This window comes from Chelmon rostratus, chromosome 12 (assembly GCF_017976325.1).
Source record: "Chelmon rostratus isolate fCheRos1 chromosome 12, fCheRos1.pri, whole genome shotgun sequence".
Classification (NCBI taxonomy): domain Eukaryota; kingdom Metazoa; phylum Chordata; class Actinopteri; order Chaetodontiformes; family Chaetodontidae; genus Chelmon; species Chelmon rostratus.
The window spans coordinates 17451136-17467177 of record NC_055669.1 but is presented as its reverse complement, the minus strand read 5'-3'; the positions used below and the strand labels follow the sequence as shown (position 1 = coordinate 17467177).

The window sequence follows — 16042 nt, the reverse complement described above, 5'->3', positions numbered from 1 at the left end:
TGCAAACCTGAAATTACAATGGTTGAAGAGAAACAAACATTTTGTGGGCATCTTTACATAAGGTATTTTTCAATCAATAAATCAGTGATGAGCGTCATATATGACACCGATTTTATTTACTTATTTTTGAACTTCTTATCTTACGCTGTGAGGCCCTTTTACTTTGAAAATACAATATAATTCTAGCAGTTTTTTCTCTTAACTCCTTTTATTTTGAAATAAACGACCCGGAAGCCTTTTCGCGCTACAGTTCTTCTTCCTTTTTCTCCAGGTGTCTGGGAAGACATCCGTATCATGGCTCAGGCAGTACAGAAACTCGTCGCTAAAGTACCGACTTTAGTCAGTGGTAAAGTTACTCGCCTTTCCTCTTTTTATCAATTATTGACTGAGCTAGTGGAATAAACCGTGTAGCACCAGCGAGGTCACGGTGTTAACGCTGGTTAGCCGCTGCACCTGCCTAACTTCAGTGTGACCTCTGGTATCTGAGCTAAACTCAGGTGTCGATACACGAATCAACCACTGCTGCAGCTTTTCTTCACATACTTCTGTTTCTCATTCGGTAGCTCTTAGAGGAAAGCGAAATGACTTTGCTGCTCCTTAGCTAATGCTATTTCTAACACAGTGCATGTTTGTGTCACTTGCAGCCGCTGTCACATACTCCAGACCCCGACTAGCGACCTTCTGGCACTACGCCCGGGTGGAGCTCGTCCCACCGTCCCCAGCTGAGATCCCCAAGGCTATAGAAGCCGCATCGGGCCTTGTCAAGAGCTACCAGTCTGGACGCTTGGGACAAACCACAGTAAAGGTGAGTCCTTTCATTCTTTCATTGATGTCTGTGTGACGCTTGTGTTGAAAAGGCAACAGTGGAATTCATGAATTAGCAATCTATCATTTACTCTAGACATAGTGTGCACTGATGTGATGTCACATAGCATAACATAAAGGTTCGAAGGACCATTATAATTTGCCATATATTTAGCAAAAATGACATAAGTAATGCTTTGTAATGACAAAACCAAAAAGCCAGTTTAATTGTGCTGTGCACTGTATATACACGAAGAATGTTATTTTACAGTTGGTAGTTATTGTATCTGGATGTGACTGATGTTGCCAGATGCAGTACATGGTTAGCCCCTTGGCTCAGATGTCTAGTCCTCAGTTTGTTGTATACACCGGTTGTATGGCTGAGTTTATCTGCATATACAATAGAAATGACTGAATAATTGTGTACGACAATAGAAGTAAACTGTGTGGGCCACACGAATAAACAACTGGTGTATGGAGATCAAATGCCATCTCAGTTAAAAGGAAAAATGAGGGGAAAAAACATTCCAAGCTTACAGAAACAGGTCAGTTGTCCAAAAACATCAGGCGATGTCAAAAGTTAACCATTACAGAAACTCAAACACAAGTGCAATGAAATGCATGAAACTGACCTGGATGCATGGCAAGATAAGACACACACACACTTTACATTCTTTAAATTCTTTGTCTTTGTTTTATAGGATGCCTTAAGGAATGGACTTGTGGCCACTGAGGTGCTGATGTGGTTCTACATTGGAGAGTGCATTGGCAAAGGAGGCATTATTGGATATGATGTCTAAATGTTGTACTTTTCTGTCAATTTGCACTTCTAATTGTCACATTCTCAACAACCTGCACCAAATTTTCAAATAAACAGATGTCTATAGTCAGAGAAATAAATTCACTGTCTCTTGAGCATTCATTTTCAGAGTGAGTCTGGTCATATTTTATTCAGGAAAGACTTACAAAAGATGTAGGCAACCAAAACCAAAAATGGACAAAATATTAAAGTTTGCAAGAGGTTTTGGATGATTTCATGCACAGCTGAATGACAGTGTAGATGTATAATTAATAACTTCAAAATGGGAAGTGTCCATGAATGTCCCTTAATAAGAGGTTGCCAAAGCCGGCACAACTTTTAGACATTAAGCTGCATATTTAATAGATTTTGCAGCTATGTAATGATGGACATCTCCTCTCGCTCTCGACTTTCCGACATTGTATTTACAACATTTCCCAAGTATCTGCAGAAAGCTTGCCTGACATCCTCTGGTTCGTCCTCCAGGTTGGAGTGAATGAGCGGTAGTTTGCCCAAATGTGAGGCTGTATCAAATAGAATGAACATGTTAGTCCAGAAATAGTCAAAATAACTCATAACAGCTTTGGGAGGCCTGCAGTGAAAATACCTAATGGCAGCCGTCCGTCTTCTACTCCACTGCCAGGCTTGTGGTGAGCTATGAGTAGACACTGGTTGTCCTGCAAGCCTTGAGATGAGATAAACATCGAATGCCATGTCTCTATTTCTTTGAGGTGACTTGGAATATCAGGATTAAAAATGATCACCACACCACTGGAGTCCTTCATTAGTGCAGGCCAGCATGATTCAAATCTGTATGAAGAGAATATATTGTATGTGTACATCTGGATATTATATACCAAAAAGGAAATGAATGTTTTTTCTTAAATATGTCAAGATGAGACAAGGCAATACCTAAGCCTTCACTGAAAATGTGTTCATGATATTTAACTTACTTAAAATCACCTGAACAGTCCCAAAGTTCCACCTCACATGTTGTGTTGTCGCCACTCCCTTCAGGCTGTGTTTCAAATTCCATTATCCTTGAAGCAGAAGAAAACATCTGCATTTAGTTGTTCTCCCACCTACTGTGGCATGTAAGAAGACCTCTCAAGGCAAAATAGATATATTACTTTAATAACCTAATAATTGAGGTCATTTATTTTTCCCTTTATTAAAAATGACACTCCAGAAATTCCATTGAATCATGTTATTTCCATCTTCTCAGGGATTTAATGAGTTTGCGTAAACTGCACCATGTGGAAAGCAGTAAAGTTGACACATAGATTATACCTTACTCCTTGAGTAGGTCTGTATTCACCTCCCACATTTTCTGTTGTGTCTGAGAGAAAATTTGCAAGAACCGTTTTCCCACTCTGAAAAACAGACATGATTTTAGAATACAGTGCAGTGCAAGAAGGATAATGCTTATCATCAGTACACAAACACTCTGTAAAGGGCTTTAATATAACTTTTTAGTTTAGATATGCAAGTTAATTTTACTGGTAATATGTTTTTTCACTGCAAACATTCTGACTTGTAATAGCAGGAAAAGCCCATGTTTCACCATTAATAGTTAAGGGATGCAATCTATTTATATGTTCCATATGTTTATATGTTCCTGCTGTGACATGTCAGAATGTCCACTGTGAAAAATGTATACACAAAGGGATACAACATTTTGAATGCAGACTTTTTTTCTTGCAGTGGAGGAGTGTGACATGTGACATAGACAGCAGGAAATGTACAGGTGTAATTAATAGCCTTAATATAGCTTGCATTCCAGTTAGGTGTGGTTGTGCATGCAGTGTAGCTTTGGTATGGTACATTGTTGATACAATTTTTTACACCTATGTTTTTCTTGCAATCAAGAAAAACTATGCTGAGAAAAAGTTAGATTATCACTTTTACGTTAGTTGATTGTCACACTGCTAAACACCTTATTGCCATGCAGCACATACACAGTTTTAGTTAAGTTGCAATGTATAAAGTAGTATTACAAAAATGTAAAGGATCAAATGTAAAAGCAATCATTAATGGAGGCATAATTGCATTCAGTATGTAATGTAGTTGAATAAATGTATAAAATTGTACAGAGTACAGTATAGAGTAAAAATCCTTTGTTACGTTCCACAACTGCACGTTTCTCAGTGAACAAACACATGATGTTTTTGCGTTCGTCAGTTTTGACAACAACAAAACGGCTGTTTGTGAACGCCGTAGTACAATGATGGTGCAACTAGCTAGCGTAATGTGTGCCATGTAACAAAAATGATTATCTAATTACAAGTGGGCAGTAAAAACAGGCTACATTGCAAAGTTTGAAAGCAATTTACGTACCTCATTGGGACCAACAAAGAGTATTTTTGCTTTGAACATTCCTACTCAACACAATACGAGCTAACGTTAGCTGTCCAGCTAACTTCGTTTTAAGACACTCTGGTAATGCTAAACTACGCCGCCAAAACAAGCTAAATAATACTTAGTTTTAATCCGAGTATATGTCTGAACGATTATATGTTCAGCTTTGAGTTTCACGCAATGAACTGTACCAATATGTTAATAATCTTCGCAACTTGATGTTTGTAGTTTGAGGTACCATAGCCGTAAACTTCCTGTTCGTTTCTATGGTTTCAAGCCGTCTCCTCGCTTCCATTTGTTCATTTGCTGTTCGCAACTTTAATCAAATAGATCTCCACCCACTTTGCCATTGGGGAACAAATCAGCAGCGAGCTTCTAACTCGGTGTCATTACGTTATATCCGAACTAACCAATCAGCTTCGACATTTTAAGAGAGGGGGCACTTCAGTTTGGAGTACGGTTGTTCACAATCGATACAAGGCGAAAGCGTAAGTAATATTTTTTGTTAGAGCTTTAGTTCTGTTACCCATATTGTCGATGTAAGTGGTTGTGTGTAGCAGAATTGACAGTATCCTTGCCGTCTCCGGAGTAACGTAAGGCTTAGCAATGACTTAACATGGTACTGTGGACTGTATGTTGCTATGGAGTAAGCTTACTTAGCTTGCTTGACAACCTAGTAGCAGTGTGCCTTATAGTAACCTAGTAGTGATGTACAAGCAAGGCTATGCAGTGTAGCAAAGCTAATTTTAAAGTCATGCTAAGTTTCTCTCCTCCTCTGTGTGTTAATGCTAACTTACACTGTATGTTGTTTTGTCAGTAGTAGGAGGTATGTCTCCAGAGGATGAACTCCAAAGTCCCCCCCTTGGTTTCAGCTCTACCAGGGACGATGTAACACTGAGCTGTGGTGATCTAGCTAGCCCTCATGAGTTTGGGAGATGGAGCAGAGCACGCAGCAGTCTCCACACAAGAACCCCAGAGACCGACATCAGTCGGTGAGATCCTATGATTCATGAACATGTGATCACACAGTCAAATCTGTGAGGCTAAACATACGCTCACCAGCAGCCACAACCTAACTTAAAACAATTCCTTCCTGTTCTTCTTTTAGCCCTGGAGACCTCGCCGATGGAAAAAGTCCTTTCCTGAAAATACTAACAGATGCAGAAGCAGCTGCCAACTCTGCTGCCATACAACTTGTGTCTTTTAAGGATGCCATGGAAGATGAGTTTGCTGTATGTGTGTTGCAGTTTTGCATACACCACGTTGGGACCCTCCATGTCGGAAACCAAAAGCAATTTGCCTACTTTAAACTTAATTTTGGCATTCATGACCCATTATTGTAAGTTGTTTTTCTCTTGCAATCAAGGATTCCAGACAGTCTGCCACTGATAAGTGGCGAATAACGAGGCAGAGAGGACTTTTGCTGGAGAAGTTGGAGGATTTTAGACGAATAAATAAGTCTGTTCGGCAAAAACTGAAACAGCTCCAGAATTCAGAGGTTGGTTACAGTATTTCTAAATTCTGTATTGGTACCTTTAACTTGCTTTGAATAACTCGTCTCTTTCCACACAGGCAGATCGAATTGGTGCCGACCACCAAATTGACATCTTATTGAAGAAGATCACACAGGCTGAGAGTGAAAATGAGGTGAGTGTTTCATTAAGTGTATGCATTGACTCAAAGGAAAGAACTTAATGTAAGTGTAAGCAAATTAAGCTTTGTGCTTAAGTTGTGGCAACCTGGTTGAAGATTTAGTCTGTGTAAAGGGTTAATCTGGGTTAATCTTATGTACAGTATACTGGTTTGGATGGTTCAATTGGTAACAGGTGGTCAAATAATGTCAAGGCTGTTGCACCCGACCTCACCACATTTGGTACTAAATTAATGATACCTCTTTATGTCATATCTTAAATGAGACAGATGCGCTTTTATTGCATAAGAACCGTTAAATTATGCAGATTCCAGTCTCGTCTCGTCATACTGATCGCTGTCAGTTTTCTTGCACAGCATTTAAAAAGAGATTTGAGTGAGACCGAAAGGAGAGTTGAGGAACTGATGGATCAGCGGAGAGGAGAGCAAGTAAGCACAGCAGACATCTTCATATAGATGTTCTTGCAGACTCTTAAAAATTCAAAGGATGCAGAGTGCTTTTTAAAGTCTATATTGGTCTTCACAGGAGAACATAAAGAGTGCAGTCCTCATGACCAAGTCTGTGGAGGCAACTCGCGCTCACCTGCAGGGGCAGTTACGCAACAAGGAAGCCGAAAACAATCGTCTGACTCTACAGCTACGGGTACAAACGCCTGAAACAGCCTCTCTAATGACTGACTACTGCAGAGAAAATGTGTGATATTAATGCATACCTTTATGGGTATGATGTCTTTTCCAGACTTTGGAGAGAACAATGATCGAGCAAAAGATGGAGATTGATGATTTGAAAGGCTCCATCACCTCTTTGTCTGAGAAGGCAGCACAGGACAAAGAATCTCTCAAGAAAGCCACCCGAGCACAGAAAGCGAGAGCTGAGAGATTCGAAGCCGCGATTGAGAAGTGCTACGCACAATTGAAGGAAAAGGTATGAAGTTGAAATGATTAGAGGTTTTAGGTTTTAAAAAAAAGGTGTCTTTTTTCAGGCACAGCCACATAGTTCAGGGTCTTGCTTTGACTTTCTTTTCTTGGTCGGCAAACAGGACGCTCAGCTGGCCAACGCACGTTTAGACAGAGACTCCAGGAGACGTCAAAAGGAGCAGACAACGGACGAGACGGACAGACTTGTAGCTCATGTAGAGTTGTTGAAAAGGTTGGTAATTTCTCTTTTCCACACATCACCCCTTTCATCAAAATCAACTCACATATGGCAACCACATGAATTTATATGCGTATTTTAAGCCAAGTTGCAGACTTGACGGCGAGGCTGCAGAAAGAGAAGGTCGAGCTCGCTGCAGCGAATGAAGCTGTGATGCAACGTGCTGAAAAACTCAGTGCTGAAAATGGAGACCTCAGCGTCAATAATGCAGCACTCAAGGTACAAGTTGCCAAACAGTTTGCATGATGAGAATCATGACTCTTAAAGGTGCAAAAAATAATCTGCGGGTAGCTAACAGATAACCATCAATCTGCAATATCTGCCACGTCTGTCATATCCTTAAGAAAGTTAAAAATATTCTGTCTCTGATTTTTATTTCTGTCACTAAATTATCTTGATGTTTGTGTGACTGCAGGCATCTGTTGCTCAGTTGGAGCAGCAGCTGGCTGATTGTGAGTCTGCCCTCGCAGAGGAGACGGTTGTGTCTCAGGAGAGGAAACATCAAGCGGAACAGAGCCAATATCAGGTTGACATCTGCTCATTAATTTTACGTCACCTTTTTATTTGATTCATTTTTAGAGCTCCAACCTGGAAGCCTGGACGGTTCCCTCACCAGATGGCATGGCATATTAATTGCTGTAATCTATGAAAAGAAATATTGAGTGTTTTTAGGTGTATATGATTCTGTTTTCTGAATATATTATAAACACTGTGGGGAAGAAAGGATTGGATATCTACTAAGTTTTAACACTACAAGCTGTTGTGCTTTATTTCCAGACAATTGTTAATCCTTTAATCCTTTCTTCTAAAGCCATAAATTAGTCATGTTCTGTGTTTTTTCTAACATAATTTTCGATTTTTACTGTACGTAATTCTTCCTTAAGCAACAAAACAGTGGCCGTGTTGCAGATCATATACTTCCTGTTTTAGTTTTAACACGACTGCAGCTGCCCTTACAAAGTTTGTATTGTTGCACTCAGCATGCACACAACTGGGACATTGTACATTATCATAACATTTCACCTTGAACATTGCACATTGACCCTCTTGCTTAGACATCTATCACAGTCTGCAGCAAAGTCTGTTTTCAAAGTGAAAGAAAAAGAGTTTGGAACGGGTGCCAAGTCTTCGTACGAACGCTGCTCTTGACAGCTCAGTTGATGTGACGTATGTCCTGCTGCACAGACTGTTGGGAATTGTGGGTGAGAAAAGCATGCTGGCTTGCATGCTGCAAAATGGGACCAGATGCAGTAGAGCACGCTGATATTTTTGGCATGCTGCGTTTGACATACCATGTATTAGGACATTTCTGACGTGCTAAATAGTATGGTAGTATGCATTTTGGAACACAGCAAGTTTTCAAGGATCATGGTGGTTATATCAGCCTTTTAACTACGTCAACACTGGATGTGGTAGTGGGAGTGCTGAATGAATGATTCAACGATAACACTAGTTTGCAGGGAAGGATACAGCAGATTTGATTACACTGTTCTGTGTTTTTCTAGGTTGCAGAGCTTCAAGCTGAGATTGATGATCTGAAGATAAAATATGCAAATGTTTTAAGAGAGGCAGAGAAGACACGAGAAGGAAAAAATACAGAGGTTGACAAGGTAACGTCCTGCCTCTCCATATAAAGTTTTGTCCTATATTTTTGCACTTGATAAGATACTTAACAGTCAATGTTATATTTTAGGTGACTCAATGCTTTCTTTTTTTTGTTCTTTTGATAACAAACTCTGTAACAGCACTTTTTCTGCATTTTGTAGTCTGTTCAGCTCTGCAGTGCTTTTTCTCTTGCTGTTGAATGGCCAGTTAGTGATGAGATATTAGATGTAACCTTTACTTTAACAGCCGAATAACATTTGTTGCACATGGACCTGTTAACCACTAAACCTCCTACAGTGTTTCTGGGCAGCAAAACCTCTGAACTTAACAACTGCCAAAGCTCAGTCTAAAGATGAATCTTGGCACATTCTGCACGCTTAAGGATCACACGCATCTATGAGCATCTTTTGAAAAGGAGTGGTGAATCTTTAGGCTAATACTTTGTCTGTTCCCAACAACCCACTCCTTCTGCCACCCTCCGGAGCCTAGGTGAGGCAGGAGCTGCAGGGGCGTTTGGAGGAACTGAAGCCTTACCCCGAGTTACTGAGCGCAGCTGAGCTGAGTCTCTTCGAGTGCCAGGAGAGCCTGCGACGCTCGGAGAGGAAGTGCTCAGAAAAGTCAGAGTCCATTAGGCAACTGCAGGTTAAGGTGTGCAAAGGTGTGGTGGTCAGAGAATGTAATTTGCAGTCATTTTCCTACATCTGACCACTAGGCGGTAGTACAACCCCATGTGCATCTCGTTTTCTGGTCCTGCTGTGAGTTGGTTTTGATGTTTATGATTAAAAAGATTGTCTCATTGCAGTGGAATCAGTTACCTTGCAACCATCCTTACATACCTACCCATTTGTGAGTGTTTTGTGCTGTGTGAGTCCTTTTCAGTCACCCACGTTTTTCTATCAGCAATGATGAATTGGTGTCTTGAAAACTGCCCACTTTGTGCTTGCTAGATTGTGGCAAATAGCATTAAATGGGCTGTTGTTGTATCCAGTTTTGCATGTGATGTGAAACCCTCTTATCTGCTCCATTCACTTGGACCAACACAGGTGATTCTGAATTGTACATTTTACATTTACAGATGGAGAGTCAGACAAAATTTCTGAAGTCATCTGTGGAGATGAAAGAGTCCATTCATGAGGCCAATTTAGAGCTTCAAGACAAAGTGAAGTCTCTCCACAAGTAAGACATCCTGTCTGTTCTCTAGACGTCAAATGCTTGTTGTCTCTTACCTCATTTAACGTGTGTGTGCGTGTGTGTGTTCGTAGGCAGATGGACAAGCTGCAGCAGGAGAACCTGGAGCTAGTTCGGAGGCTTGCAGCTCAGGAGGAGGCCCTGAGCTACAGTAACCGGCAGCTGGATCAGCGCTCGTCAGAGTGCCAGGCCCTCAGCCGGCAGCTGGAGGCAGCTCTATCAGACGTCAGACAACAGGTACAGCTCAGAGTGTGGAGCGATCAATGAAAGCGACTTGTGGTTAAAGCTTAAATCCACACGTTGTCACGAACAAACAGCTATCGCAAAGCATCAAGCGTTTTTCCCATCATCTGTTATTTTACTTGATGGGGTGCTTCTGTAGTTTGCATGAAGTTAAAGCACTTTTTTAAGTATTGTTCAGCCAGGACAGGTGCAAGCCAACATTCCTATCAATGTTTATTTATTAGCAGGTTGTGAAGAGCATAAACAACAATGCAAATGATGTGTTTGATGATAAATTTGTCCACTTGTCCAGGTCAATAAGGTTAAAGACCAGACTGCAACCAGAGAGGAGGCCCTTCAGACCAAAATCCTGGAGCTGGAAGCTGAGAGGAGCAGAAGGGACAATGAGCTGAGGCTTCTTCGCCAGAGCAAGATCACTGTGAGTGTCATGTTTTTCTTAAGCACGTCATGCTTTTCATTTCATTCTCCATTCCCTGATGCAACCTGAGATGTGTCGGTGTCGTAGAAAATCACTGTCCGTATCTTAACCTGCAGGCAGAGAAACAGTTTGAGGTGCGTCTGAAGGACCTGCAGCTCAGCCTGGATCAATCAGAGAGCCACAAGCAAAGCATTCAGAACTACGTTGATTTTCTCAAAAACTCTTATAAGACAATGTTTGACGAGGGACTTCAAACATCAAGTTTTGGATCATCATATTTTCTAAAATAATTAAGGGTTTATATTTTGGTATGATTTGTTTTTTTGTGTGTAGTATTTATAAGTTATTTAAAAAGGATAATGAAACTTTTAAAGGAAGTAAAAGCTTATTTTCGATAGATTTGGGCTATCTTTAGATATTTACATCTTCATTTAGCTGACAATCACGGACTTTGGTTTTCCCCCAGATACCGGGGAAATCTGCTGTTGCTGTGAAAGGTTTTGATGCATATTTTTAGCTCAAGTCCCAAGACACCTTACACAATATTGCACATATGTATGCAAATATTGGACTTGAACATTTGGTGCTATTGTGTCTTATTCCACTGGGACGAGGAGCCAGTTGCATACATTTAGTTTAAGTGTAGTCTAGACTTTATACTGAGTAAGATTGTATGATGAAGACAATCCTGGGCTTAAACATCACTGATCAACTTCTGTATTCAGTTTTTATTTATATTGCGCCAAATCATAACCAAAGTTGCTTCATAACACTTTCCATATAGAGCAGGTGTAGAGCACACCCTTTAATATGCAGAGACCCAACAATTCCCCCATGAAAAAGCACGTGGCAACAGCGGCGAGGAAAAGCTTCCTTTTAACGGGCAGAACCAGGCCGTGGGTGGCGGCCATCTGCATCCACTGTTAATGCAAGTAGCCACAAGTCCGCCTTCTAAGTTTAAGTTCAGACCGTCTTGTTATGGCAGCATGTTTGATGAGTTGAGAGTTGGTGACAGACTCTCATCTCTTCAACACCTTAAACAACGTAGCAGATCTTTGGTTTGTTTGAGAGCTTTAAGAAAACAGCAAATCTGTGTTGAATTTTAATCACCAATACTTTTGAATATTAATGAATTCTTGAAGTCGTTTCTGTGATTATGTGGTTTCAGCTTCACAAATGTAAGAATTTGCTGCTTTTCTTTGTTTTTTAATCACTTTAAATTGAACACCTTTGGGTTTTGGACTGTTGATTAGATAAAACAAGCAATCTGAAGATGTCACATTAAGTTCTTAGTACCTGTAATTTCACTATTTTCATCATCATTGACTAAAACAATTAATCTAAAAAAATAAAATAAAAAGGGTCTCCAGATGGAGAAAAGTATTGTGCCACTAGGTGGAACTGTTATATTAGCCATCATTTTGCCTCTGTCTGATTTTACCAACAATGCATTGTATGCGTGGTCATCAGTCTTATAAAGTAAGACTAAGTCTATCTTTGTGCAACTGGCTCCAGATCAGGTTTTTTTTCCATTGTTAGCAGCTGCACATATATACACCTAATTATGAACGTATCTGTTAACCAACACAGGTAGTGCTGAAAACCAAAACATTATGTGTTTACCTGTGGCAGAAAAAGACCGTTTTCCACGGTGCTCCTTCTGAACCTGAGACATGCTCTAACTGTGCTCCTGTAAACCTGCTGACGCCGTCTGTTTTTGTAGTGATCATAAAACAAAACGTGTGATGTATATTGAACGTGTTTGTGTTCTGATCCTCAGCTGGACTGAGATGAATGATGCTGGAAATCAATTGTTTTGCTGTCAGGTGTGAAGCCCATGCCTTTAGGGTTGCAAACATAATTACTGAGAAACATGCAACACTGGGATTTTTCCAAACCACTTTAAAATCTCTTGCTGGCGTGCTTTTGTAATGGAAGTTTTTACACAGAGAACACAGGTCTCTGCTGCAGCACGAGTTACCTAAAAACTGTTCTGTACATGGATCTTCTTGTTCTGCTGCTGTTACTTGAGGTCCCGTACTGTATCTATGGTAATAAACTACATGAGTCCAGACCTGTGTCCAGGCTCTGATGTGGCCCTGCTGTGGACGAATCCCCCCTGAGTGAGCAGTGCTCCTCTCAAGTTCTCAGAGACAAAGCTCTATTGTGCTCTCCGTCAGGGGATGGAACCATTTCATCTCTGCGTGCGTCAGTACCCCTGTTTTTCCTTTGCTGTTGTTCTCGCTCTCTTGCTCTTGCCCGTTTACGTAATTCTATGCGCACTTTGGGAATTTGCTTTGCTCTGCTGTTTGATGGAAAGTAAGCTTACATCTGATTTCTGGCAGTTTGTTTGGCATCACGTTTCAGCACCGTGATGGACACACCCTGAGCTTATGTCCTTGTTAGACTCAAATGAGTGGAATGGCCCATTTGTCTCATTATTTGTTTTATTTTGCTGGGCCAGTTATCAAAAGCAGATGCTTCACTGCTGCATGGGGTCAGTAGGCTAACTGATGTAAAGTATAAACTCTGTTTGATGGAAAAGAATCCCTGAATATTTGGATGCACGCAGTCATACTGGTCAGACTGGTCACATTATATCTAGCAAACACTCACTGTGTTGCATTTAGCATCAGGATTGGAATCTCAGCAGAAATAGCCTGTAACTATTTCATAAAGCAGAATTCTGCTGCTTGTGCCCAGCTTCAGTCCAACATCAAGAAAACCACTCTGAAGTTTATATTACACTCATTCCCTAAAGTATGCAGTGACTGGTTGGTCCTCTCAGAAGTGGGTCAGCCAGATGTAGCTGAAACTGTATAGCTCATTTCCTATTGAAAATTGTTACAACAGACCCCCTGAGAATTTCCATTTTTTCAGATTATTGCAAGCCGCAAATTTTAAATCTCTGTGCCCCCCCCACCCCCCCCACAAAAAAAAAAACTGGAAAACTGCATTATTTTATGTGTTTATTTGTGAAACTTGAAAACATAAAACTGTCAGTTTTGCAGTTAATTGGCTACCTCATATATGGTAGAGTTTATTGTACAATATCTCATGATGAAATCTAACAACCCATCAGGTGAAGTACGATATATTAATCCTTATAAATAAAATGAGTAAATACAGTAAATCAGCAGAAACATAGCGACGTGTGCGATGACTGATTTCGTAGCTGCCATAGTTTTTATGTCATTTCCGTGTTGTCATGTGACATGTCTTGTCAAGAGAGGCTTAAATATGTGAAGGTTGTGTATGAATTTTGGTTTAACTACAAAAATAAGAATTTTCACAATGTAAAAAAAAATGCTTCTAAAAGAAGCAAATCACAAGGCTCCAGTGTTATGAAGCAAAATCATGAACAATAAGAGTTCGAGAAATTCATCCTACAGATGTCTGCAACCTCAAGACCGCCAACCTCAACCTCAAGCGCAGTCAGCGTTTCAGGGGTCTTGTTGTCCTCTTGAGTTCAGAACTTCTTCAGTTTGTGGATGTCATTAAACAGTCTGTAGGGGGCAGCTGTCTTTTCGCTGCTGCTGGGGCAGTTTTGGGTACACTTGCAAGACTCGATCATCATCACCATCCTGCTGACGATCTCGCCATTTCTGCATCGGAAGCGGACAGGTGACGTCTGGGTCCGGTGAGGCCTGCAGCATCGCCCGTCCGAGCAGGACCCGCAGTACCTCGGCTGGAACTTTTTCAGGCTGCGGCAGCCTGCGTAGGACAGTTTGACTGGACGGCTGGCCTTTTCTGTGTGGCTACATTTCTGACCTTTCTGTTAGAGAGACGACATCAAAAGCGTGTGTTAAACATAACCTGAGTGCTCCCGAAGTGTAATTTGTGGTTGAGATGAAAGATGCTAAGATTAAACACCACCACATAATGAAATTATATAGTGTGTTTGTTAAATCGTGCTAAAAATGAGCACATTGAAAACGTGGAACGTACCTTCAGTCCGGTAAAGGTCGTTTGCTTGCATGGGCGGACTGAACAGATCCGAGTCTCTTTCACCGGTTTGCACTGGGTGTTGCTGTTGGTCAGCCTGGTGGACACTCCAGTGCCACAAGATTTGGAGCAGGGGGACCAAGCTGTGGTTTGAGACGTACACTCGACACCTCTGACCTTCATGTGGCCCATTGGGTGACTCATGAAAGCTGGGCAGAAAACAAAAATAAGGTTGAGAAGAGTTTAAAGGAGGGCAGATGATACAGCAAGAGAATCGAGATGATTCCCATGCACACGTCGCTACATTTGTAATTTTACATATATTTCCTAATATCTGGCTGCAGATGCCACTGGAAAGGACACTGTGTGTAACTACTCACCAGGTAAAGACTTTGACTCTCCTCTCCACACAGGAGCCAACTCATTCCTGTTGGTAAGGTCTTCTTCAGAGGGTCTTCTCTCTTTGCTGTGCTTTTTCCTGTGCTTCTTTCCCACAGAGCTCTCCGTCTTTGTTTCTCCGGGGCAGACGAGTTGTTCACAGCACCGTCCCGGCACCTTGACCCGCCTGGGCTTGGCACAGCCCAGTTTGGGCAGCGTGAGCTCACGCGGGCAGAGGGACACGCATCCAACAGCGCCGTCCATGCAAGTGCACTGGTGTTTGCAGTTTGGACGGAAGATTTCCCCGTTCTGGTAAATCTTGTTGTTGTACTCACAAGTTCTTCCATCTGATTTGGCTGTTTTACGGAAACAGAGAAGGCAGCAAGGTTTGACATGAGAAGAGTTAAGTGAGTAAACTCATTAAAAACAGGGAGAAGAAAACAGCACAGACGTCACCGTACCTCGACAGATGCCCTGCGCAGAGCCATATCTCCCTCCTAAGTTGCACTCCAGTCCCTTTGTGTGGTCACATGGCTGTGTCTTGCTGCAGTCCTCAAAGAGCTGCCGTGCACAAACTCTGCAGCATCCACAGCCATCCAGCGTGAGACTGACTCCTGCCGCACATCGAGGGGTGTCAGGGGGACACCGGCAGTCCTTTGGACACGAGGCTGACACCTGGGATTAAACATGACATCAGACATTTACAGTCAAAAGTTTGCTTCCAAACATTGTTCTCTTACAACAGCTAAAAAAGCAGCTTATGACTAAACAGTGATTACTTCCTCACCAGCGTAACACTGACGATCACAGCAACAACACAGACTTTCCACATCTTCACGAGCTGAGCTTCTCTTTCCTGAGCAGAAAAATCTTCCCTCTGTCAAACTCCAGACCTGCAAGTGAGTTGGCGAGCGCTTGCTCTCCCTCTTTTGGAGTCCCCATCTCCTTTTATACACTCGGAGCAGATCTGACGTATGCGCGGGCTGAAGAGGTGTCCCGAAACTATGAGAGGAATGCTTCTCCACGCACCCTCCCATAAGCTCATAAGAAGCCCCCCCCCTCCACTCAGCAATCTGAGAACCACCCCGTCTAACTTCCATTCTTCCTAGGCTTTCTCTACAAATTAATTATCATTCCTCTATCTGTTCTATAACCATGAAGTGGAACCACAAATCATTTTTCCACCATGAGGTAAACTAGCTCCTGAAATTTCATGTAATGAAACATTACAAATACCAAATAGTGAAGGTGGTGACGGCTCAATTAGCAGCCCAGTCCCAGAATTTGAGACAACTATGCAGCAGGCTACTGTTCAAGCATGTTTGTGGCAACAAAACTGGCTATTTTAAACCAAAATATGATCTTCTCCTAAACCTGAACAGGTGTTTTTTGTGTCTAAACCTAACCGATGATGCAACAAAAAATTGAAACGTCAAGTTTCGTAAAGTTTCAACATATAACAGAACGACAACATATCATTGCAGAAACGCACACTGGC

General features: G+C 41.6%; 4 protein-coding genes across 4 annotated transcripts; 2 read left to right on the top strand and 2 right to left on the bottom strand.

The window, feature by feature from the left end:
• The first annotated feature begins 232 nt into the window (after positions 1-232).
• On the top strand, positions 233-1716 carry LOC121615087 (ATP synthase subunit g, mitochondrial-like). The gene is made up of 3 exons (XM_041949257.1): positions 233-346; positions 645-805; positions 1506-1716. Exons 1-3 carry the CDS (start codon positions 295-297, stop codon positions 1602-1604), a joined length of 312 nt encoding a protein of 103 aa, XP_041805191.1. The 5' UTR covers positions 233-294; the 3' UTR covers positions 1605-1716.
• Positions 1033-4203, bottom strand: ift22 (intraflagellar transport 22 homolog (Chlamydomonas)). The gene is made up of 5 exons (XM_041949256.1): positions 3941-4203; positions 2894-2976; positions 2557-2643; positions 2211-2413; positions 1033-2127 (listed from the first exon to the last, which is right to left on the bottom strand). Exons 1-5 carry the CDS (start codon positions 3977-3979, stop codon positions 1979-1981), a joined length of 561 nt encoding a protein of 186 aa, XP_041805190.1. The 5' UTR covers positions 3980-4203; the 3' UTR covers positions 1033-1978.
• Positions 4204-4404: 201 nt separating this feature from the next.
• On the top strand, positions 4405-12740 carry LOC121615070 (outer dense fiber protein 2-like). The gene is made up of 17 exons (XM_041949237.1): positions 4405-4449; positions 4779-4953; positions 5070-5193; positions 5328-5459; positions 5534-5608; positions 5969-6040; positions 6138-6254; positions 6351-6536; positions 6652-6761; positions 6851-6986; positions 7183-7293; positions 8273-8377; positions 8862-9020; positions 9448-9548; positions 9635-9797; positions 10096-10221; positions 10338-12740. The coding sequence occupies exons 2-17, from the start codon at positions 4790-4792 to the stop codon at positions 10509-10511; spliced, it is 2055 nt and encodes a 684-aa protein (XP_041805171.1). The 5' UTR covers positions 4405-4449; positions 4779-4789; the 3' UTR covers positions 10512-12740.
• Positions 12741-13225: 485 nt separating this feature from the next.
• On the bottom strand, positions 13226-15463 carry LOC121615066 (CCN family member 1-like). The gene is made up of 5 exons (XM_041949233.1): positions 15332-15463; positions 15006-15219; positions 14547-14900; positions 14170-14375; positions 13226-13996 (listed from the first exon to the last, which is right to left on the bottom strand). Exons 1-5 carry the CDS (start codon positions 15374-15376, stop codon positions 13691-13693), a joined length of 1125 nt encoding a protein of 374 aa, XP_041805167.1. The 5' UTR covers positions 15377-15463; the 3' UTR covers positions 13226-13690.
• Between the last annotated feature and the right edge of the window lie 579 nt (positions 15464-16042).

Bases quoted from the DNA above. Each gene is read 5' to 3' on its own strand.
- LOC121615087 (XM_041949257.1), top strand. From the start codon at position 295: ATGGCTCAGGCAGTACAGAAACTCGTCGCTAAAGTACCGACTTTAGTC. The intron at 347-644 runs GTAAAGTTACTC...TGTCACTTGCAG, and splicing joins AGTACCGACTTTAGTCAGTG to CCGCTGTCACATACTCCAGA. The intron at 806-1,505 runs GTGAGTCCTTTC...TTTGTTTTATAG, and splicing joins TGGGACAAACCACAGTAAAG to GATGCCTTAAGGAATGGACT.
- ift22 (XM_041949256.1), bottom strand. From the start codon at position 3,979: ATGTTCAAAGCAAAAATACTCTTTGTTGGTCCCAATGAG. The intron at 2,977-3,940 runs GTACGTAAATTG...TCTGTTTTTCAG, and splicing joins TCTTTGTTGGTCCCAATGAG to AGTGGGAAAACGGTTCTTGC. The intron at 2,128-2,210 runs GTATTTTCACTG...TATTTGATACAG, and splicing joins AGACGGACGGCTGCCATTAG to CCTCACATTTGGGCAAACTA.
- LOC121615070 (XM_041949237.1), top strand. From the start codon at position 4,790: ATGTCTCCAGAGGATGAACTCCAAAGTCCCCCCCTTGGTTTCAGCTCT. The intron at 6,537-6,651 runs GTATGAAGTTGA...GTCGGCAAACAG, and splicing joins ACGCACAATTGAAGGAAAAG to GACGCTCAGCTGGCCAACGC. The intron at 8,378-8,861 runs GTAACGTCCTGC...TCCGGAGCCTAG, and splicing joins AAAATACAGAGGTTGACAAG to GTGAGGCAGGAGCTGCAGGG.
- LOC121615066 (XM_041949233.1), bottom strand. From the start codon at position 15,376: ATGTGGAAAGTCTGTGTTGTTGCTGTGATCGTCAGTGTTACGCTG. The intron at 15,220-15,331 runs GTGAGGAAGTAA...GTTTAATCCCAG, and splicing joins TGATCGTCAGTGTTACGCTG to GTGTCAGCCTCGTGTCCAAA. The intron at 14,376-14,546 runs GTGAGTAGTTAC...TTTTCTGCCCAG, and splicing joins AGAGTCAAAGTCTTTACCTG to CTTTCATGAGTCACCCAATG.